This window comes from Lycorma delicatula, chromosome 7 (genome assembly GCF_047948215.1).
Source record: "Lycorma delicatula isolate Av1 chromosome 7, ASM4794821v1, whole genome shotgun sequence".
Taxonomy (NCBI): domain Eukaryota; kingdom Metazoa; phylum Arthropoda; class Insecta; order Hemiptera; family Fulgoridae; genus Lycorma; species Lycorma delicatula.
In genome coordinates this window covers 135,897,766-135,921,703 of record NC_134461.1, presented here as the reverse complement: position 1 = coordinate 135,921,703, position 23,938 = coordinate 135,897,766, and the positions used below count along the sequence as shown (strand labels likewise).

The 23,938-nt window shown below is 32.8% G+C and overlaps 1 protein-coding gene across 4 annotated transcripts in view; it reads left to right on the top strand.

Annotated features, from left to right (window-relative positions):
- Positions 1–23,938, top strand: part of LOC142327260 (uncharacterized) — a 170,309-nt gene that overhangs the window by 51,694 nt on the left and 94,677 nt on the right. For all 4 annotated transcript variants that reach the window (XM_075370119.1, XM_075370117.1, XM_075370120.1 and 1 more), the window contains 3 exons: positions 4,568–4,803; positions 8,661–9,037; positions 11,305–11,423. In XM_075370119.1, coding sequence (XP_075226234.1) covers positions 4,568–4,803; positions 8,661–9,037; positions 11,305–11,423 — 732 coding nt within the window. The remainder of the gene's footprint in view (positions 1–4,567; positions 4,804–8,660; positions 9,038–11,304; positions 11,424–23,938) is intronic.

The window sequence follows — 23,938 nt, the reverse complement described above, 5'->3', positions numbered from 1 at the left end:
CCAAGGAAGTTATGATTTTAGTAAAGGAATCTTTCAGAGAAATCTGGTTAAATCGCTAACTCGCTGTGCGAGTTTAGAACTGGGAATATGTCATTCAACAATCAGGAATGTTCTACACAAGCGCATTAAACTTCATGTATATAAAATTCAGTTGGTGCATGAATTGAAAATGTAGATAAATCATGCCATTACAATTTTGCCATGGATGTTCTTGATAAAGTGAACAAAAATAATGGTTTTTTTTTTAGTAAAAATAATCTCTCATTAAGCTACTTTCCATGTTTCTGGTCGCATTAATGGTCATAATTGTCAGGTTTGGGGTAGCAGGAACCCTCATGCCATTTGACAAACATAATGTGATAGCCTGAAAATTAACATTTGGTGTGTGTTGACTACTTATGAAGTGATTGGACCATTCTTCTTTGCCAAGCCGATGGTTACTAGTGCTACTTATCTAGACATGTTACAGGAGTATGCAGTACCATAAATTCAGCATTGTTAATCTATTGTTTATTTCTAACACGCTGGTGCACCATCACAATAGGGTTTACATGTTAGGGACTACGTACGCAAACAAGTTCCTCAGTATTGGATCGGCAGTGATGGACCAATTCCCTGGCCAACTTGATCCCCTGACATTATGCCACTCAATTTCTTTTTTGGGTGGGTTTGTCAGAGACTGTGTATGCAATGAAGGTTGTCAACAACAGTGAACTAAAAGTAGGAGTAATTAACGGAATAACTCAAGATGTTCTTCATAATATTTTGTGTCAAATCGAATGTTGTCTAAAACTTTTATGCTCCACAAAAGCTGCTCATATGGAACTTGTTTGAAATTAAGTGTAATAAACAAAACTATTTGATATGCCCTGCTCATCAATAAAACATGAACGTAAGTATATTGCTTTGTGTTTTTTTTTATTAACACCTAAAATGGGCTGAATAATTTATGAATGCCCTTTTGTGCGAGGGTAAGTCAATTATTATCCGCAATGTAATTATAAATTTTATTGCAATACAAATAGGAAACTTACATATACATCATTTTTCAACATAGTCCCTTTGCATTTCAAATGGTCCATCGTTGTACAAGCTTCCTGATGCCCTCATAAAAGAAGGTTTTTGGTTGAGCGGCGAGCCAGGAATGCACCGCTTCTTTCACTGTTTCGTTTGAGGTAAATTGACAGCCTCTTAATGCCCCTTTGAGTGGACCAAACAAGTGGTAGTCAGAAGGGGCAAGATCAGGACTATACGGAGGATGAGCCAGGACTTCAAAGTTGAGTTTCTAGAGCGTTTCAGCAGTGTAGGCAGCAATATGTGAACAGGCATTGTTGTGAAACAACAAAACACCTTTCGACAGCAGTCCTCGGTGTTTGCTTCGAATTGCAGGCTTCAGCTTGGCAGTAAGCATCTCACTGTAATGCGCACTGTTTATTGTTGTGCCCCTTTCCTCATAATATTCCAGTACTAGGCCTTAATGAGTCCCAAAAACTGTAAGCATCAGTTTTCCTGCGGATGGTTGGGTCTTGAACTTTTTTTTTCAGATCGAATTTGGATGTTTCCATTCCATGCTCTGTCGTTTACTCTCCGCCTTGTAATGATGGATCCATATTTCTTCACCAGTGATGATTAAGATATCCCGTTTGTTACCTTAGCGATCCAGATGTTTTTGGCAGATGTCCAAGCGTGCTTGTTTATGCAACTGTGTGAGTTGTTTTAGGACCCATCTTGCGCAGACTTTATGAAACCTAAGTCTGTTGTGGATGACTTTGTAGGCCGAACTGTGACTAATTAGCAGACGATGTGCCACTTCATCAATAGTTACTCGTCTGTCTAAGAAAACCATGTCACGTGCATGCTCAATGTTTTCCTCATTTGTGGCAGTAAATGGTCTTCTCTCTCCTTCATCGTGCGTAACACTTGTGCGACCATTTTTGAATTTTTCAATACATTCGTAGACACTCCGTTGCGGCAAAATACTGTTTCTGTACTGTACCAAAAGTCTTTGATGAATTTTGGCCCCTGATACACCTTCCGATCACAAAAAACGGATCGCTGAACTTTTCTCTTCTTTGATGCAAACAGAAAGCAGAGCAGCCATGTTTAACAGCAGGGCAGTGATAATGGAACTAACCTACTAACATCAAACCTGCACAGACATAACAACAATTAAATCACGCATGTGTCATCTACGCAACATGACTGTACTACCAACATAAACAAAAATATAACTAAACTGCGGATAATAATTGACTTACCACATATAACTACATGTTAGAGTACACATAAGAAACTGGATCATTCAGTTTACAAACATGAGAGTTCTTTGTTAAAAAATCCTAAAATTAGCATACCAAAATGTAAATAATTTGACTTAATGAGTTTTCATTTATATTTAGACAAACATATTAATAATTTTATTTGGGTCACGGTAAGAGCAAGAAGAAATCATGGCAATGTCAGATCAGGGAAAACAAATTTCCAAAAATCTATCAATGCATCTTTTACCCATTTGGTGTTTTCCGAAGGTTAATGCAGCAGCTTACATTGCTGTGTTGATTACTGTGTTCTACTTGAAATCAGACCGGTGTTAATGTTATTTTTCATCCATTGTTCTTGAATTTGCAAATGTATTAAAAAAAAAATTAAAATGTTTTAAAAATTTGCAAAGTTAATGTTTGCTTATACACAGGTCTGAAAAGTTCCTGAATTAAATGGCTGTAGTCGATACAAATAGCGCCATCTCTTGGACAACCAAGGAACTATGTAGTACAATGTTTGATAAATGTGTGTACAAAATCTCATCACTTCTTGTCACTCCAGACTAGAGTTATATTTGGCTGCATATGTTGTGTTCATGTGACCTTGTGTGAGCTCGTGATATGGAACAGAGGAGCACAATAAAATTTTGTGTTGACTTCAAAAATCGTTGAAACTTATTCTATCATACAGCAAGCATTTGGTGATGAAGCTGCATCTTGTACTACAACATATATGTGGGGTGGAAGCTGTTTAAAGATGGTAGAGAGTCGTTGGATTATGACAAACAAAATAGGAGTCGTCAACAGCTGTTCATGATAAAAATGTTGTGAAAGTGTGCACACTCTTGCTCGAACAACCTCATTTCACCTTTAAGGCCACAGCAGAAGAGCTAAACATCAGTAAAGATGTGGTACGTACAATTCTAACAAAAAAAAATGAATCGCAGAAAATTTCAGAGTGCTCTCGTTTCATTCCATACTTCTTGACTGAGGAATAAAAACAGGTGTGTCTTTCTTGCGCTCAAGACTTCGTTGAAACTGCTGATAGCGAACTGAATTTTTTTCAAACAATTGTAACTGGGGATGAAAGCTGGTGATTCTTGTATGATCTTCAAATAAAGCTCAATCTGCTACTTCGGTGAATCTTGGAGCACAAAGACTGGCGAAAGTCAGGCGGCAAAAATCTGAAGTGAAATGATGCTAATTGCATTCTTCGACTCGAAGGGATTCATCATGAATTTGTCCCAACCGGTCAAACTGTGAATTCTAAATTCTATTTAGAAGTAATGAAATGCTTGATGCATTGCATTCGTCGAATCTAGCCCGAGTATCGGGATCCGGGCAGTTTCACTGACTCTCTTCCATGACAATTCCCCAGCAGACATGTCAATACACCGTATTACACCATAAATCAAATCACAGTTTTGTCTCACCTGCCCTGTTCACCCAACTTGGCTCCAGCAGACTATTTTTTGTTTCTGGAACTCAACCTCAACTTGAAGATGAAAGGATGCTTTTTGACGACATTCCGGCCATACAAAGGGCACTGAGCAGTTGAAGGCGATCCCACAAAGTAATTTTTTTAGTGTTAGATGGGCCCTATTGGCACTGCAATGAGTGTATTACTAGAGAAGGGTTCTATATAGAGGGCTGATGTGAGTAAATTTGTTTATCTTAATAAAATCTCTGGTTTTATTTTATTTAGTTCGAGAACTTTTCAGATATACTGTGTATGTTCTTTTAGTATTGCTCAAAACACTCTAGTTTATCTTCTTATTCCAAACTATTTATTTTTTTTTGTCATGTGGTTAAGTTGCTTACTTGAATGTTTTTTTTTTAAGTCTGCTATATTTTTTTTATTTATTACATTAAAATAATCTACTAAGAAAATTCAATGAGGTAAATTTTTAGTGTTGTTTGGTAATGAACTCTTGCAAAATTGATCACATCTATTTACCAAATCTATATTGCTTGATTAATGTGTGTAGTTAAATTATAAATTGTAATTTTTATTTTAAAATAAAAAAAAAGTTCTGTTATTCGTGTTATAGTTTTAGTTTAGGTTTTTTATTTTCATTTTGTATTTCATATTTTAATTTTGTTTTTAAAGTTCTAATGTGTTTTGTATTTTGTTTTTATATTTTATATTTTTGTTTTCCGAGCGATGATACGTACAATCATTTTTGGCCCCCCAAAAAAAAAAAATTATAATTTATCTTTTCTTGTTGATATTAATTGTTTGTTATAATTTGTTAGATTGAAATAGATCTGTTTTTTGTCTAATAAATAATTGTTACATGTTTTAGGTTTCAGTTCCTAAACCAATTGCATCAGTTGAACCTGTAAGTTCAGAAAATAAAACTCCAGTATCAGTTACTGTAGCACAAGTTGCTCCTTTTAAGAATATTACTTTTGTTGGAGAAGGAAATGGAAATGTACAAACACCTTCAGTTATTTCTGGAGGATTACAGGCTACAGCATTCTCCCCGAATGTTGCTCAGACCACTTGGATGACACAGCCCTCACCTCCGCATTTGCAAAAGTAATTAGCATCATAACTGTTGTAAATTCTAAAAATAATTTATTTTAGTAATATTGTCTCAGACTAGTCAGAATATTTTACAGGATCTAAGGATATTTTTTGTTGTTGTTTGTTTTTTAATTCATTCTTAAAGTTACGGTTATGGATTATTCACTGAAATTCAAAGCTGATGCTGGACTGTCTTCTCTAAACCCTGAAGTGATTATTTCACAACCTGATCTTGGAAAGAAACAAATGAACAATCTTATTGAAGTTTTCTATCAGAAAAAAATAAAATCTGAGTAGATACAGCTGAAAAAAACTAAAAGTCAGACTACCTTTTTTATGAGGCAAAGAATGATCTCAAAGGAGATTTTGATACTTTTTTAGATGCTTTTCATGATGCAGACAAAAAATAAATAAGACTAGATGATTTTTATGTTTCCATGTCATGTAAGAACAAGAAATATTCTGAGTTGTGGGAAGTTCTGAAATTAGTACTAATTTTTTCACGTGGTAATGTTAGTGTGGAGTCGGGATTGTCTGTGAACTTTCTACTCTCTGAAAACCAAAAAGAGTAAAGTATTGTGAACCAAAGGATTGTTTATGACGCTTCAAAATTTTTTGGAGTTTGCAAGAAGTTAAAATAGATCAGAAAATGTTGGCCAGAGGGGCGAGAAAGTAATATGACCTTTATTTTGGAAAAGGTGAAGAAACGAAGACAAAAGAAGAGGGTAGGTGATGTTCCTAATAAATCAAAAATGAGGATTCAGCTGAAGAAGCAACAAGAAGAAAAAAAATTGTGTAGAATTAAACAGCAGATTGAAGAAGAGGCAATCAGCTTAAAAATTCAAAAGTTGGAGGATTCTTTGAAGTGAACTCTGGATGTATTGCAGGATCAAAAGAAATATTTGTGGATTTTGCCCTATTGTAAGTTCAAATAATGTGTGTTTTCTTCTTAAGTGTTGTTATCAAAAAGAGAGTTTATTTTGTTCCTTTATTTTTTAGTCAATGTCAGGCTGTTAGTTTATATTATTGTTTAGTTCGTATGAAAAGGTCAACCAAAATTAGTTGGTTTGTAATTAATAATTAAAAAACCCACTTACCAACAATTCTTTTATATATGTGTTCAAGGGCTTTAAGAATAAAATTCCATCATCGGGAACTAAAAAAATTTTTTTTTTATGTTATCTTATTAAAACTAAAACCCCTTTGTCATGTAAATTTGTTTATGCAACGTAATATAATATAACAGTGGTCGTCATAGTTTAAAATTATGTCAACTATAGAGTGAGTTGACCATACCATTCCCATTACATTTTACCATCACGGTGGAGGAGACATTCATAATGACAGGATGTTAAGTTGACATAATTTTAAACTAAAAAAAAGAAAAAACGTCAGGGAAATTGAAAGTGAAATTTTTGTGAGAACCCTGTATTTAAGTCTTTTATCACCATGCTTATACAGTATAACGTTTGCAGAAAAGTTAAAAATGCTCAAACAAATCTGTTATGCATTTTTTTTTCAAATGTGCTTATTAAAATCATGTGAGTTTTTGACCACCAGTATTATTTATAAAAGCTGTGCAGTTAAATGACTTGAATCAATACATCAAAGTTATCTAATTATTTGTTTTTTTGAAAAGTTAAGAAAAAGTTATAGTTAACTATAAAAAAAAAATATTTATAAAACTATATATGTAAAAATGTATTTATTTATTGTTAACTATAAAAGTTAAAAGAAAAAGTTAGAATAACTTTTTCTTATTGTGAAGACGATTTTGTGCATACCATTCATATTGTCTTATTTTCATATTGCCTTCTTATATTAAATAATTGATAAAAACTCTTATTTGTGTGTACAATAGAATGTAAAATATTCTAAATAAACTTTTTTTAGTACAGAAAATTCATTCTGATTTCTCAGTACTAGTGATGCAAGTGACATAATAAAATGATTTTATTTTAAACGTGCTCTAAAGTTAAAACAAGAATTAATTATTAAAAAAAATTATTTTTTATATTTAGCAAGTTTATTCATATTTCCTATTAATAGTTGTATTTCATAACTTTTAACAGAATCAGAATATGAACAAAAATAAATGCGAGTTAAAAAAAAACCTATTTTAAAGTATATACCAGTGGTACCCAAATGTTTCTGAGTTGCAGCACCCTTTTTCAATTGAAATTTTTCCACGGTGCCCTACCCTAAGTAAAAGCATGACTACTCGTAAATAAGAGATAAAAATAAATAAAACTCATGTATCTTCATTATTTTTTTTTACTTTATTAACATTAAATGTCTTGGTTCAATTAATTATAAAGCTTTTACAATATTTTGCGGCACCCCTGTGAAGAGGCCATGGCTCCCCAGAGTGCAGCGGTGCACAGTTTGAGAATCACCGGTATCGGTATACATTAAAAGATTGTACATATTACATATAAAGTATGCATATAAAATTATACTTGTTAATTGCAGTGTTTCAGTCTTCACTTTTCCTAGTAATCCTGGCATAGAAATTGTGCTGTTTTTAGTACAATAAGTAGTGTCAGGTTGCCTACAATTGTTGTATTTAATGGCACAAATATGCACGCATACTACAGTGATGGAACTTCTTAGCTTAAACACCTACTTTTAATAATAAAACCACTGTATATATATTGCCATATTTGCTAGACATTGTCCTATGTAATTTTTCTATTCCCAAAAATAAAGAGAACCTTAAAGAATATATAAAAGAATTTTTTATCGTATTATTGGTAGTGCATTATGCATTCTTTCTAATTCTCTGTAGGACAGCCAGTTTTTATATCCATTCACTTCAACTGTTGTGGTTCATTAGTTTTTTGTCCTGACAGGTATTTGACCTCATATTGTGCTTTGTACATGAAAGTATTGTATTTATTGTGCTTCAAATTACTGATGCTTGGGTTATACATGTTTTATTTATGTAATTTTAATGGGACTTCTTACATATAAGTGATTACATAATAAGTGGTAAAAGCCAATAAATGATGGTATCATTATTTTTTAGGGTGTAAAATTCATATTATTATGTCATACTTTATATTAATTATGGTTATTGTACATCGGTATATTTTTATTAGATTTTGATGTATTTGCTGTTTAATAATAAACTAGTTTACTTAACCGTTTTTATTGTATTGACCGGTCATGTTCTTAAGTATATTATAGAACAATTCACATCCCTTATCCTCCATCATCAACATTTAGCCCTATCAGAATTTAAAATGTTATGCCGTCCTTTCCACCAGTTTTCATCTTTTATTTCTCCACTGTTTGCCTTCATTTTTATGCTTGCAGCATAAACGTTTAATTTACTGTAGCATACTGTTAAACAGAAGTAAATGTGACAAACAATTTTTTTTAATTTAAAATTTGTAAGACTGTCAGTGTCTATTAGCACCTTTTACAATAACTTACGTGAAAAGATGTTTTTTTTTATTGTTAGGATGCTACATAATAGCTATAATTTCCTTTTAATATTTCTAATTTCCTTTTTGTATAAATTTAGGAATGATAATGATGCAAATATCGAAAGATACCTCTCATTTGATATGTTCTTTTCAGTTAACATTATATTTTATTTTTAGTTTAATATGTTTATAATAATATCTGTGTGTCTATTATGCTTGTTGTTTTATTAATGTAATGTTTTATTATCACTTCTGTTCATGATAGACATAAAGTTTCTGATATATTGTTATAAATTTATGGCAAAGTTCATCTGTTAGGATTTTCATAGACCTTTTTTAATGACTAATAATAATATTTCTGAAATTTACTTCTAGACCTATCTTCAGCTGATATCTGTATACGTATAATATTAATTTAGAAAAAAATATTTATTCCAGGTTTGATGCAAAAGAGAAAGAAAGTAGTGGTGTTGAAGATATTACTCCTCCTGGTGGTGGTACTCCTGCTTCAGGAATGGGAGTTGGTTCATTGTTTGGTGGAACTGGTGTTAGTGGGGGTTTACAATTTCAGAAGCCTTCTCCACAACAACAACAACAACAACAACTACTACTACTACAACAGCAACAGCAACAGCAACAGCAACAGCAACAGCAACAGCAACAGCAACAGCAACAGCAACAGCAACAGCAACAACAACAACAACAACAACAACAACAGCAACAACAACAACAGCAGCTGCAGCAGCAGCAGCAAGCATCTGTAACATTCAGTTTTAATCCTGTTGTTCCTAATAGTTCAGTTCCAAGCTTGTTTGGTATGAATTGATTTCATTTAGTAGATTGAAATAATTTTAATGGTTTTGAGGGCAGGTAGTTGTAGTCTATTAACCTTCTTGTTATTGAAAAGTGACAGTTTCATTTCACATATAAGGAAAGTAATAAAAGTAATCTACAGTCTTAAAAAATAGCAAAATTTGTGTTTTGCTTTTAAGATGTTTCTTGTATAAGGTTGATTGATTGGTCAACTTGTGAAGTCTTTTGTTACTTTGATAGTAGAGAAAGTATGAGATGTATACAAGATCTATGAAGAAAGTAATGAAACTGCTTGCATAGGGCATAATAAGGTCACACTGTGAACTCACCTTTCACATGATACTTAATTAAACATCAAATGGACCTTCAGTACATAACACATTGTACTACTATCACCGGGTTATTTTTTAGTGTATATTTTTGTGAAACGGAAGAGCACAATTTGGAGCAACTATGTGCGATAAAAATCTGTTCAATATTGGAAATATCAATTTTTAAATAAAATGTTTTTTTTTTTTTTTTTGAAAGCCTTGAGTGGCACGAGGTATTTTTAGATGGCTGTAAATCCATTAAGATAAACCTCGATCTAGAGACCTTGAAAACTAACGACAATGTGGAAAACCTCTATCCAACAGAAGGTAGTGTATTTTAATTTCTTGGAATGCATCCAAGGAACAGGAATTCTTTTAATTTCTTTCTTTCAGGCATTTCATCTGATAAAAAACAAGAATGAGCAAACCCAAGATCAATGCACACTCATCTACTTTTTTTAAGAACCAGGGGATTGTCAGTAAAAAACTTTTAACTAAAGAACAAACAGTTTAATCAACATTTTACTATGGTGAGATTTATATAGGATCTGGGGGGGATGGTATGCCTCTCCATTGTGTTTAAGGGCAATGGGAGCCCAAGTGCTCTCCAACCATGTAAATTTATACCAATATTTGTTTCGGTTCTGCCTGGCAGCTGATGAGCTGTGTGTCTGTGGGAAGGCCCAGTCAAACGAGCACATTATGTTTGACTGCTGAGCTCTTGGGGACGCCAGAACTCAGACCACCCTGGAACTTAGAGGTCAAGTGGAAAACTGGCCACTCACAAGCGGTGAGTCAATGTGGAGAGAGCTGCATTGTCGGACCGTATGGGAGTTGCTTGATCTGGTTGCTTTGTTCAACCAACATCAGTAATTTGCCTAAGGGAAAAGACCCCTATCACGCTGCTGTAGGAAGCTAATCGAGAGATATGGCTGGCTACCAGCCAGATTAAGGCTCTAAGCGCTTTAATGGTGGATAGGTACTTGCTGGCATTCAGCGACCTGGGCATGGCAGCGAATTGCTGTCTTTGATGAGATAAATTTAATTATTGATAGTCATATGTGTTTTAGTAGTTGACAGGGTGCGCCTACCTATTTTAATGATATATGACAAGTGGATGGTGGGACACGCTAGTGAGTGGTGTATGGTACCACGCTTATTCCGCTCACGCTTTTAGGTTAGCTCTAGGAACTAGTTAGGACACTGGTCAGTAAACTGTTTCGAGGCTCAGTAGCTGTTTGTGGCATGGACATTTGGTCTTATGCTTTAGGCGACCGAATGGGGTGGTGGCAGGAGAAATGCCAAGCAAATCAAAAAAAAAAGAAAAAAAGTGTTGTTTGCATGCGATCATATATTGTAAACACTTAAATGTTATACTGTGACAATGTCCTGTGGTTCAATAATGTGTGTGAATGAATTTGTTTTTTTGTTAAAAAGGGCATTCCTACATTCCTCAGTCCCCTTACTCATCTGATCTATATCTACGTTAACTTTTTCATTTTCCTGAACTAAATATACCTCTTGGAGAATAACATCATGGGATGGAAAACATTAAGAAAAGCTATTACCATTCAACTAGGAGTAATTCCGATTAGTGACTTCCGTCACTTATTTGAGGTGCAACTTCTTCGGCATTACGTTACTTACCAAGGGAACTATTATGAAGGAGATAGAGTTGATTTGTAGTTAAATAAACTCAGAGTTATATTGAAACAGCCTTGTTTCGTTATTACTGATCTTGTGTTACTTTGTAATGCGCTCTCTGTATTTAAACCTTTATATGAATTTTAGCTTTGTTACTATAATAAATTTATTTATTATTTAAAACATTGTGTATTATTTATTTATTAATGAGGTATAGACATTTATATATGTTTGTTATGATGTATTATTAGCTGTTCTACAATAATTAAAAAAAGATTGTTTTGTCACTGTTCTTTTATGATTTTTTGTTTAAGGTGCTCCAAATTTTTCTTCTGCTGGTTTCGATAAAGGGTTTACACCATCTTCTAATATTATCAGCAGCATAAGCAGCCCATCATCTACTCCAGCTTCAGTACCAAACCATCCATTACAGGTAGAATATTAAATTTTATGTATTTAGAATACTAGAGTGGTTTTTAGAATTATTGTAATGGTTAACTATGATCAGAATTTTATGAAATTATTACCAGTGAATCGATATATGTTGCTACACATTCTTTGTGCAAGTATGCCCCTGCACTATTTATAAAGACTCTTTTCCAGTAGTTGTGACTAAGTTATAACAGTCATCCCTTATGTTTCTATAATGAACTCAACCATTATACCAACCATTATAGTACTTAACTCAACCATTATAGTAATTTCATTCATGCACATGCCTGAATAGTTCTTTCACTTCAAATTTGTTTTCTGTCAGAATCATGTTTTTAACCCCTGACAGAATTTATACAAAATAGCACAATAACTGGTATACATTTTATGCATATTTCCCCCTTAGAAACTTCTAAAATCTTTATTTTAATGAAATAACTTAATAGTATTTAGATTAATTAAAAATGTATTTATCCAAAAAAGAATGTATGTTTATCATAAACTGTGTTTAAACAACAGGTTAACTTTGAATAATTACCAGGAAAATCATATGTATTGGGTACTTTCAACATTTACTTGCTAGTGTGTGTGTTCAAATTTTAAACAGACAAAAAAAAAAGGCAACAACAAAAAACTATTTAATAGAATAAATTGTTCACATTTTCATAGGAAATGATTATTAGTCATTAAAAAAGGTCTATGAAAATCCTAACAGATGAACTTTGCCATAAATTTATAACAATATATCAGAAACTTCATGTCTATCATGAACAGAAGTGATAATAAAACATTACATTAATAAAACAACAAGCATAATAGACACACAGATGTTATTATAAACATATTAAACTAAAAATAAAATATAATGTTAACTGAAAAGAACATATCAAATGAGAGGTATCTTTCGATATTTGCATCATCATCATTCCTAAATTTATACAAAAAGGAAATTAAAAATATTAAAAGGAAATTATAGCTATTATGTAGCATCCTAACAATAAAAAAAACATCTTTTCACATAAGTTATTGTAAAAGGTGCTAATAGACACTGACAGTCTTACAAATTTTAAATTAAACGTTTATGCTGCAAGCATAAAAATGAAGGCAAACAGTGGATAAATAAAAGATGAAAACTGGTGGAAAGGACGGCATAACATTTTAAATTCTGATAGGGCTAAATGTTGATGATGGAGGATAAGGGATGTGAATTGTTCTATAATATACTTAAGAACGTGACTGGTCAATAAAATAAAAACGGTTAAGTTAACTAGTTTATTATTAAACAGCAAATACATCAAAATCTAATAAAAATATACCGATGTACAATAACCATAATTAATATAAAGTATGACATAATAATATGAATTTTACACCCTAAAAAATAGTGATCCCATCATTTATTGGCTTTTACCACTTATTATGTAATCACTTATATGTAAGAAGTCCCATTAAAATTACATAAATAAAACATGTATAACCCAAGCATCAGTAATTTGAAGCATAATAAATACAATACTACATGTACAAAGCACAATATGAGGTCAAATACCTGTAAGGACAAAAAACTAATGAACCACAACAGTTGAAGTGAATGGATATAAAAACTGGCTGTCCTACAGAGAATTAGAAAGAATGCATAATGCACTACCAATAATACGATAAAAAATTCATTTATATATTCTTTAAGGTTCTCTTTATTTTTGGGAATAGAAAAATTTACACAGGACCATGTCTAGCGAATATGGCAACTGGGGTATCATTACAGTGTTGTTTTTGGCAAAAAATTGACAATCAAGCAATGAAGTGTGAGCAGGAGCATTATCGTGGTGCAAAAGCCATGAATTTTCACCACAAATCCAGGCGTTTTTTTTTAATTGCTTCACGGAAACAGTGTTGAGCTTGTAGGTAATACTCAATATATATATATACAGTGGTTTTATTATTAAAAGTAAGTGTTTAAGCTTGTAAGAAGTTCCATCACTGTAGTATGCGTGCATATTTGTGCCATTAAATACAACAATTGTAGGCAACCTGACACTACTTATTGTACTAAAAACAGCACAATTTCTATGCCAGGATTACTAGGAAAAGTGGGGACTGAAACACTGCAATTAACAAGTATAATTTTATATGTATACTTTATATGTAATATGTACAATCTTTTAATGTATATACTGTTGATTCTCAAACTGTGCACCGCTGCACTCTGGGGAGCCATGGCCTCTTCACAGGGGTGCCGCAAAATATTGTAAAAGCTTTATAATTAATTGAACCAAGACATTTAATGTTAATAAAGTAAAAAAAAATAATGAAGATACATGAGTTTTATTTATTTTTATCTCTTATTTATGAGTAGTCATGCTTTTACTTAGGGTAGGGCACCGTGGAAAAATTTCAATAGAAAAAGGGTGCTGCAACTTAGAAACATTTGGGTACCACTGATATATACTTTAAAATATGCTTTTTTTAACTCGCATTTGTCTTTGTTCATATTCTGATTCTGTTAAAAGTTATGAAATACAACTATTAATAAGAACTAGATTCTATTTTTTTTATTTGTCTTGTGTAAAATTTATAAAAAAAAAAAAAAAAAAAGACTCATAATCATGATAGAAATAAGATAATGTAGCTAGTTGTTAATAGTATTTTCAGACAATGAAAGAGTTTCAGGAATAGGATTCGGAACAGGATAAGTTTTTATTATTCTCTATTCTGCATTATTTTTAGTTTTCATTATTTCCTGTATTTGATTTTGAGTTATTTATAAGTTCTTTCTCAAACTGACAAAAGTTCTGATCTTGCAAATTCACCCATTGAAAAATCTCTTAACTAGTTTGTATTTGGATTCATGTGTTGTGTCTGGATGTAAAATAAATTTTTATGTTTATACATCTAGGTTGAATTGTGGAAATCTTAAAAAAAAATCAATGAATTTTCTTTAATATTTCCACATTAACAGAACTGCAGAAAGCCTTTATATCAAAGCAGCTTTATCTGCTTTTTCATTAGGTGCTAGATATATTAAGAATTTGTTTATATTTTTAAAATATTGGACGTTATCATATGTAACATGTTTGAAGATTTATCATTTAGCTTTAGTTGCTTTGATTAAATAGAAATGATAGTAACTGTCTTGTTAACACCTTGTAGATTAAATTTCATTTCATTAAAATGTAAGCACAAACATCTGTCACCTGTTTAGTTGTCAGTTTTTGTTAACACCAGCATCTGCACATCTGTGTGCAGTTACCTACCTACTACCATTGTGTTGTCCTGCTTGAGTTACTGCATTAATTGTGCACATCTTTGTCAATGAGGATGAAAGCTTTATATCATTTTTCATTATTTGGTAACAAATTTAGGAAGATCTTATTTCATTCCCTAATTGCTTTCTTTTTTTTTTGTTAATTTATGCAATTTTGTTTTAGGATTGAAACGTTTATTTAGTACATAAAAACCAAGTAAAAAAGAGAAAAGTTAAATTTTTTTTGTTTTTACCTCACTCAAATTTATGCCTTGAGAATTGCATCAAAAAATCTAAAAACATATTCCACTTGTGTACTTCCTTGCTCACTTTTAAATCAAACATATCATTCTAAAAGAAAATTTTAAAGTAAAACAACTGAAAACACTTTTCTTGATAATTATATCATTAACAAGGGTGAATCTTGAAATATAATGTAAACCAGAATTTTTGTTTTATAATTTATTGAAGGATAATAAAAATACGTACTCACAATATTATTTTTCTAAATAATTTCTTGTTTTGGAAACATTTTTCCCAGCAGAAAGGTAGCTTTTTGATCCGATTATCATAAAATGGTGGGCATGATGTCAACCGATTGCACATGAACACTTAAGCAGCATCATCTTCAAATTTCTTCCTTCAAATATCTTCTTTTAGTGGCTCAAACAAGTGATAACAATAATTCCGGACTGTAAGGCGGGTGTGTCAGTGTATTCCAGAATAAGGATGTAATTTTTTCTTGAGTTTGAGCTGCGATATGGAGCCAAGCATTGTTGTGAAGCAGAATGACGCTTCTAATTGGAAATTGACGTCTTTTTTGACGATTTGTGAGTTTTGCTTCTTCTGAAAGTTGGCAGTAGTATGCAGAATTCACTGCACAATGTTCATGGAGAAAATCAACATGCAAACTCCTTTGAAATCAAAAAATACTGTGGCCAGAACCTTTCCAGCTAACAGTTGAGTTTTAACTTTTTATGGGTGCAGTTTCTCCCTTTTTTTTGCCATTCCATACTTGCCTGTTTTGATTCAAATGAATTCAAAATTGATTCATTCAGTTCAATGTAAAAAAAATTCTCCTTCTGCTTTGTAACGACTTAACAACTGCTGGCACACCTCTGGCTGGTAGAGCTTCTGACCTTTGATGAGAAGAAGAAGAACCCATTGTGCTGCCACTTTTTTAAATGCAAGATCGTCAGTAATGATTGCCTGAGCACTGCCATAGCTTATTCCGATCTCAGAAGCAATTTCTGCAGTTGTTAATCAACGATCATCCTTGATAAGGTGATGGGACCATGAGAATGTTTTCAGCAGTAGCACTTGTCCTTGGGCAACGTTGGTGACCAAGTAGTTCAACTAGTTCATTTTCAACTAGTTCTCGTCCTTCCAAAAACTGCTTATGCCTATCATACACTGGAGTCTTTGTGTCTGAAGTATTCTCAAAATTTTGGCTGGTTTCACACCCTCTGCTGTGAGAAATTTAGTAATAATACATTGTGTGTTGCGCAATGGTACCTTCTGTTCTGATATTGGTGATTGTTTACGCCATGCGTAAAGTTTCGATATTTCCAATGAATTCAAAGCTAGGGTTGGGTCATGTTGTTATCACAGACTTGATATATTTATTACTATGTTTCGTTTCGGGCTTGTCTTATGTGTATCTGTTTGTTTATATTTGTTCGTTTTATTCGAGCCTTGGCGTCAACCAGATGGCGATTTCTGTCATTCTAGTGACCGACTGTTTTCATTTCTCGCAAATTTATTGCTGCTCTCATACACTCCCTTTTTGCTTCGTTCACATACTAATACTTGCACACATCTCCTGTTGCCAACACACACTCTATTAGATCTGCCTAGGCTCGGTTTCCCCCTCTTTTCATTCGCGCCATCTTTTCGGCAGAGTTGACCAGACCTTCACAATGTAAAGACGCCTTTACGTTTCGCTCTCAAGATTTGTGCTAATCTCTTCATCACCTCCATATTCGCATACACAGTGCGGTATTCCTGTGTCAAAAATATTTTCTAGTTCTACTTGTCAGTTTTTCATGATTTCACAGTTTTCTATGTTCGTCCAGCCTCGTTTCTTCGTTAAGTTATTCTTCAAATTCTACATTACTTCTCTGTGGAAAGTGCTTCAATCATTACAAGCTGTCAATTCTGTCGACGCCGAATTTTCTCCAGCTTCTTATTACAATTTCAGCGAAGCAGAATTTCTTCAAACTCGCTATACATTTCAGATGCCCAGTCTTGCTCAACCTCGAAGCCACATTCTCACCCCTGTATTCCTGATAACACCACGGCGGACTATGCTCAGGAATTTACAGTATGTATTCGTTTTACCTTCATTCATGAGTTCGTCTCTTACAAATATTTGTGTGCTACAGGCAAGTTCAGTTTTTCATTACTTATTACGTTAAACAGTTATGTTATCATTAAAATTTGTGGAACATTCAGTTCATCATACCTAAGCCTTTCAAGTTTTAATTTCAATTTCATGTTGAGTCTAAAACCCATTTACTCACCGTACAGTCACAACAGGTGACGTACATAAAGTTGTGTCATCGTTTCAGCTGCAACCTATTTTACGTGCTCAATTAATTTCAATGCGATTATATTGTAATTAACTCTTTTTATATTGAAACTATTGTAATTTAATTATCTAAGTTAATGACATCCGTTCATTGCCATTTGTCATATTATAGTATATATCCGTAGTACAACTGTTTTCCAGTTACATTTTTCTATTGATATTTTGTTTTTCTAAATCTACAATTAAAATTAAGGCTTTGTTAAAAATGTATATTGTCAAAAACCGTATTTAAAAGTGTATATTCATGTATTTTTTTTCATTTAACATCATTGTTCAGCTGCTGATTTCAGTTGATATTCTATGTATCATTAAATTATGTTATTTTCATAATTTCTTTTTAGTTTTTAAGGTTATGATTTAACATAAGTTCAGTTGTTTTCTTTCTCATTAAAGTCCAATTTCTTTTGGCAAATACGAGCTGTGTTTTTTTGTTAACTTTACCCAACAGTGATACTAACTAGAAAATAGTAGTGAGCGGCTTCCTAAGAGTGGGATCCTCTCCATGCATCCCTAAGTACAACATTGAGAAGCCATGCCCCTCTCCTAGCTATGTGTCAACAACAACAAGAATTCCAGTTTATATTTGATTCACCCTTGTAGCTTAGTTTTAATTTTAATAAATAGAATTTTTATTACCTATACCTATTCCATTTGTTTATTTTCATTTCTTTTGCAGCTATGATCCCAATTCAAAAGATAGTAATAAAGTTCTTCAATAATTTTTCTTTTTGTAAAAAGTCTTCATCAAATTACTAACAAATGTTAGAAGAATTTTTCTATTACTTAACCATTGAACTTTGGTACATAACTAAACCATTGTACAAATGAGTTCAGCTCATTTAATAATTCTAAAAATATTTTTTTTTTTAAGTACGTGCAGATATAAAATTGACCAATTTTTTTATGAGGGTCATTGAATCTTCCAGTGTCTCGAAACAAATGATTGTACATAAAAGTTCCTGATGTGTAATTTAAACCCAGAATTCAATGTCCGATATGCTACTGTAAACATTATTAGTAGTACTAAAAAATCAACATTAGGATCTAGACACAGATTTAAAAATTAAAAAAAAAAAAAATGGGGTTTAGATGGAAATGGATGAAGATAATCAAAAAGTTTTAAAAGCTGGAGAAAAGTGATAATTGTTTCAAGATTTTTTATTAGAATAAGAATATGTCATCGACAGTTCTGATGCAATGTATATTCATTCCACTCACGAAAAGGTTTTGCATGGTTAAATGGCCCAAGTAAGGGTTATAAAAAAAGAAATCAAAAGGCCAAAGGCGGGTTATTGTACATGCAGGCTGTGAACTGAAAGCATTCCTAATGATATATTAATATTTAAATTTGGTCAGTGTAGAGAATATTACACAGTGATGTGAATTCAAAACATTACAAAAAGTTAGTAAAACACATGACTAACCTGTAATCTCCCTCTTTGGTTTATGTTAGTAATCGACAGTGCTTCTTTTCATATTAAGAACATAACTGAAATTCTAAAATTTTCAAAAAGAAAGGCAGTTATGCTAGAATAACTCTTAAGTAAAAATATCCAAATTGCATTAACTAAAATTTGAAGAGTACTATTGATAAAATCCTGGAACAATACCACCATACCTTTCCATTCTGAACTTAGTCTCATCTGGCTAATCTGGGCAAAAGTAATATTCCAAATGCAACAAGAAATGTGAGGGTGGTTCTGAAAGTAACCTCTGTTTGGCTATAAATAAAAAATGTTTACTGCTTTTATAAAAATATTTTATTATATACAACTTAAAACTACATTTTTTTACTATTTTTCAACGCAGTTGAAAAATAAAATAAAAAAAAGTAGTAAATAAAATTAAAAAAATACCTTCATAAAATTCAGCCACCTGGACACCTAGCCAACCTTTCATGGCATTTTGAAGTTTATTGTTATTGAAGTACTGTGTTGCAAGCAGCTACTTGAGCCATATACTGTGAAACTTTAAGAAACTTAGGTAAGCCATTTAGAACAAAGGTCACAGTATGCTGTCATCCAGTGTTGTTTTTTTGCATGCAACGCTCATTCTCACAGTGCTTGAAGAACTCAAAAATTTCTGAATCGGTTCCAGTGGGACATTTTTGATTATCCCCCTTACAGCCCGGACTTTGTGCCAAGTGATTTTCCATCTCTTCACTCATATGAAGAAATAGCTTATGTCACTGCACTTTGATGATGACGACAAACTTCAAAATGCTGTGAAAGGTTGGCTAGGTACCCAGTTGGGTGAATTGATTTAAGCTTTCTCAGCATTTTTTGGTTTTTTAATGTATCTTCTTCGTTGGTTGTGTATGTGCTTCGAGGGCCTTTCTGTTTTTACTCCATTCTTTAATCGTAGTAATGTTGACTCTCAATTCTAAAGAATGTTTTGGTACACTCACTCTTATCAAGTCATTCAAGCATTTAAAGCTTCTGTTGCAGTGAACACACAATGCGTTTTTGTTTTTGAGTAACCATTAGTGAACACATACAATAGACTAGATTCAATATCCTGCTCACAAAATTCACAGTAATAGCGGCACTTTTAATATGATTATGCTTTAACGGACAAAGATTGCACTACTGTACTGTACTGGTTAAATTAAAACAAACTTCTATTTCATGTTTGTAAACAAGACTATATTTATAGTATGGTATGTACTTCCCCCTGTATGATACAATAATGTAACAAAATTAGTTATTGTGATTTAACACAGACAAGTTTAAGCATGCTTGTATATCAAGCTACAGTACTGTGCTGTGTAGATTGGATATACCCAGGAGTCTCTTACACAGAGGTTGGATCTGGTGGGTGCTGCTGTGTTTACTTCTATGCATATAATGTATTGATAGTAAATAAAACATAATTTATTAAATAGGTAGTTTGTTAAAGTTATTTGGAAAGTAGTGGGTGATAAATTAATACTCATAGTGTCATGACTCAACTCTTGTTAGAAATTTTGTCAGATCTAAATTAACTATGTTCTTTGTTTTGTTTTTGCTTATTTTGCATTAAGGGGAAAAGGATGAAGAGTAATTTTCTTTGATTCACTTATTAATTTTTATTGAATAGATTGGTACTGCCAAACAGTTACTATCATATAGACAGTTTGTAATTTACAATGTATTTGTCACATGTATTCATATATTTACAGATATGTAATATGTATTTTAATATAAGTACAGTATATTATTATTTGTAATTATAAGTTCTAGACTTAATTTGTATTTAATATTAAATTTAGCGTATAGTTTCAGGTTGGTTGTATCTTTTTATGATTTAGTTTTACATTTGTAATGTTGGAAATAGATTTATTATTATAATACACTGACGAAATGATTCCATAACCGATTTTAAACTTTTCTCCATACTTAAAATCTCAATTAAGAAAATCGGTTTGCAACTCCCTGTTGGTTCGTCTGGATAGCCAGTTAGAAAGGTGGAGATTTTTACTGGTGAACTAAATCAGAATCACCTCTCTAGATCACATCCGGAGTTGTAACTCAGGAATTTATTCCCACCCAAGGCTGACTTGCCTTTGAAAGTCAAATATGGAAGGGTTTTAAGAAAAAATCCACCGTCTGGTAAATACCAGAGAAGGCAAACTCTGATCTGGTGGGCAGCTGCTTAAAAGATAATGACGAATCAGAGCGTTTGGAAATACCCAAAAACAACACAACTTCAAAATTGAGGATAAAACACAAGCAGATAAACTACATTGCCACTCACAACATTAATTCTCTAACTCAACCAGGCAAACTAAAAACTCTAACAGACATAATGGACAAACAAAAAACCCTACTTGCAGGACTTAAAGAAATGAGAAACACCGATCAAGAAGGGTTAATCTGAGGGTTAAAGAATTTACAAAGGAATTCCCCAAGAAATAAAATCCCGAAGAAATGCCCACAGTTCGGAACAGGATTTGCAATCAATCTTAAAATAATTGACTCAATCGTAGGATTTAAGTCTTACTCCCCCAGGATTTCAACCTTAACCCTAAAATCAGCCAATAAATTCTACACCATAATAAATGTCCATGCTCCCACCAATGATAAAAACAATCTTAAAAAAGATAGAGAAATGATGGACAAATTCTGGGAACTTCTTGACCAAACTGCAAACATAAATAAGACCCACACCAAGATTTTAATAGGAGACTTTAATGCCCAACTTGGTAAAGAACGAAGATATCATGATATTATCGGAAAATGGCCTGCCCAGAAGAAAACTAACAAGAACACCCAAAGACTTGTCGAATTTTGCAGAAACCATAATATGATCTCAAAATCCACCTATTTTATGAGAAAACAAAACAAATTGAAGACTTGGAAACACCCGGATTGGAAAAAAGGGGAATGGCAACTCGATCATATTTGTATGGACCAGAATTATCACAAGGAGATTTATAAAGTTAAAGTCTTGAGAGGAACAGATACTGGATACTGATTAAAGTTAAAATAAAATTCACCCCACATAAAAAGAAAAAATCCCAACCTTAAAACATAAGAGCTTATGATCCACATAAATTAATAAACGATGCCATCTTTGAAGAAACAACTAAAAAAATCAAATTAACTAATCATTTAAAAGAATTGACATCCCAACTGAAAGAAATAGCTGAAGAACTAGCCCCTATAAACCCAAGAAAAAAACACCAATGGTGGAATGAAGAATGTGACAAAGGAGTCGAAGACCGACACCGGGCTTGGATCAACCACCAAACCTGGAAAGCTGAAGAATCTAACCACGAATTCACCAAACAAAGGAAAATAACTCAGAAAATTATAAGAGGAACCAAACGACAAGCCCAAAAAAACTTGATTCAACAAATAGAAGAAAGTTCCAAGAAAATTAACTCCCGAAACTATTATAAAATTTTTGGTCAGGCTCTTCAAAGATATGAACCACCCACCCTTATGCTGAGAGGAAAAAAAGGAAATATGGCCCACACCAATAAAGAAAACGCTGAAATTTTGGCAGGAACCTTCAATAGACTCCTCAACTGTGACGCCCCCCCAGAGCTTTTTGAGATTGACACTGAAACTCCAGTTAAAACTTCACTGGTAAATATCAACCTGACAACAATTCAAGAAGTTCTCGCAGCCTTAAATGAAATAAAAATCTACAAAGCAAGCGGAGAAGATCAGCTTTTTGCAGAACTCTGGAAACACTCATCAGTTTATTCAGTCAAAACTTCCCTACGTGAAAATGCCTCGTGAAAATATGGAACGAAGAAAATTTTCCAGAACACTGGACCACAACCCTCATTCATCCATTACATAAAAAAGGGGTTAAAACTAATCTGTAAAACTACAGAGGCACATCTCTCCTGGATTGCACATACAAAATCCTGTCGAGAATCATATACAACCGATGCAAAGATCAACTTGAACTGGAACTTGGGGAGTACCAAGGAGGATTTAAGCCATGGAGAAGTTGCCCGAATCAAATAATATCCCTAAAACTTATGATGGACTTATACAAAAGACGAAAAAAACAATTAATAATCACCTTCGTCGACTTTAAAAGGCCTATGATTGTATACACTGACCATCCATGCTGAATATTCTGAGAAACCTGGGCCTTTACCCTAAACTCGTAAACATGATAAAATTAACTTTAACCGTTACCCAGTCCGGAGTGAAATTCAGAGTGAACTCTCTCGATCCTTCTCCATAAAAACTGGATTGAGGCAAGGAGACGGCCTCTCACCACTCCTTTTTAACTGCGCCCTTGAATTTGTCATGAAAAAATGGTATGAAATAAATCCCAAAAATATAAAAATGGTTACTAAGAAAAACTCCATCACACTAAATTGCCTGGGATTTACAGATTACCTCGCTCTTTTAGGAAATAATATTCAAGAAGCCAAAACATAAATCATGAGCCTTCAAAACGTAGCACAAAAGATAGGGTTTCATATCTCTTTCAAAAAAACTGAACTAATGGCCATAGATCCTCTGGTAATAGAGCACATTGCAGTAAACAATCAGAAAATTAAAATAGTAAAACAATTTAAATTTCTAGGGGAAATAATAACATATAATTTAAATGAAAAAGTGACATGACAAAATAGGACAAATAAAATGATTAAATCCCAAAAATTAACTCGGTCAACATATAACAAAAAATGCCTTTCGACTAAAACAAAACTTAAACATTATAAAACCGTAGTTCAGCCAGAAGTCACCTACGGAAGCGAGACCCTTTTCAAAATCACTCAGAAAAACGAATTGATAAAATTCTGAAAATAGAGAGGAGAATTGTCAAAACGTGTATCAATAAAAAACACCAAAAAGAAGGCCAATGGTGGATTGTGCCAAATGAGGTGGTGTATCGAGAAATAGAGCCTGTTACTGATACTATGCGGAAAAAAAGAATCTCTTTCTTTGATCATCTCATAAGGACACCGGAAACAAGACTGTCAAGAAATATCATTGAGAAGCTCTGGTTCCAAAAACTAGAAGTAGGATGGATCAAAGAAATTAGATAAGATATGAAAGAATTGGGAATTTCCCTGACCGACCTACAGAATAAAACTGGAAAAATTACAAAGCCTAAAGACAAAAACATTAGATTTAAACAAAAGACAGAATACAACGAAGAGGGTGTTTTTTTACAGATGAAGAAAAGAAAGCAAGATCTGAACGGATCAAGAAATACTGGGCAGCTC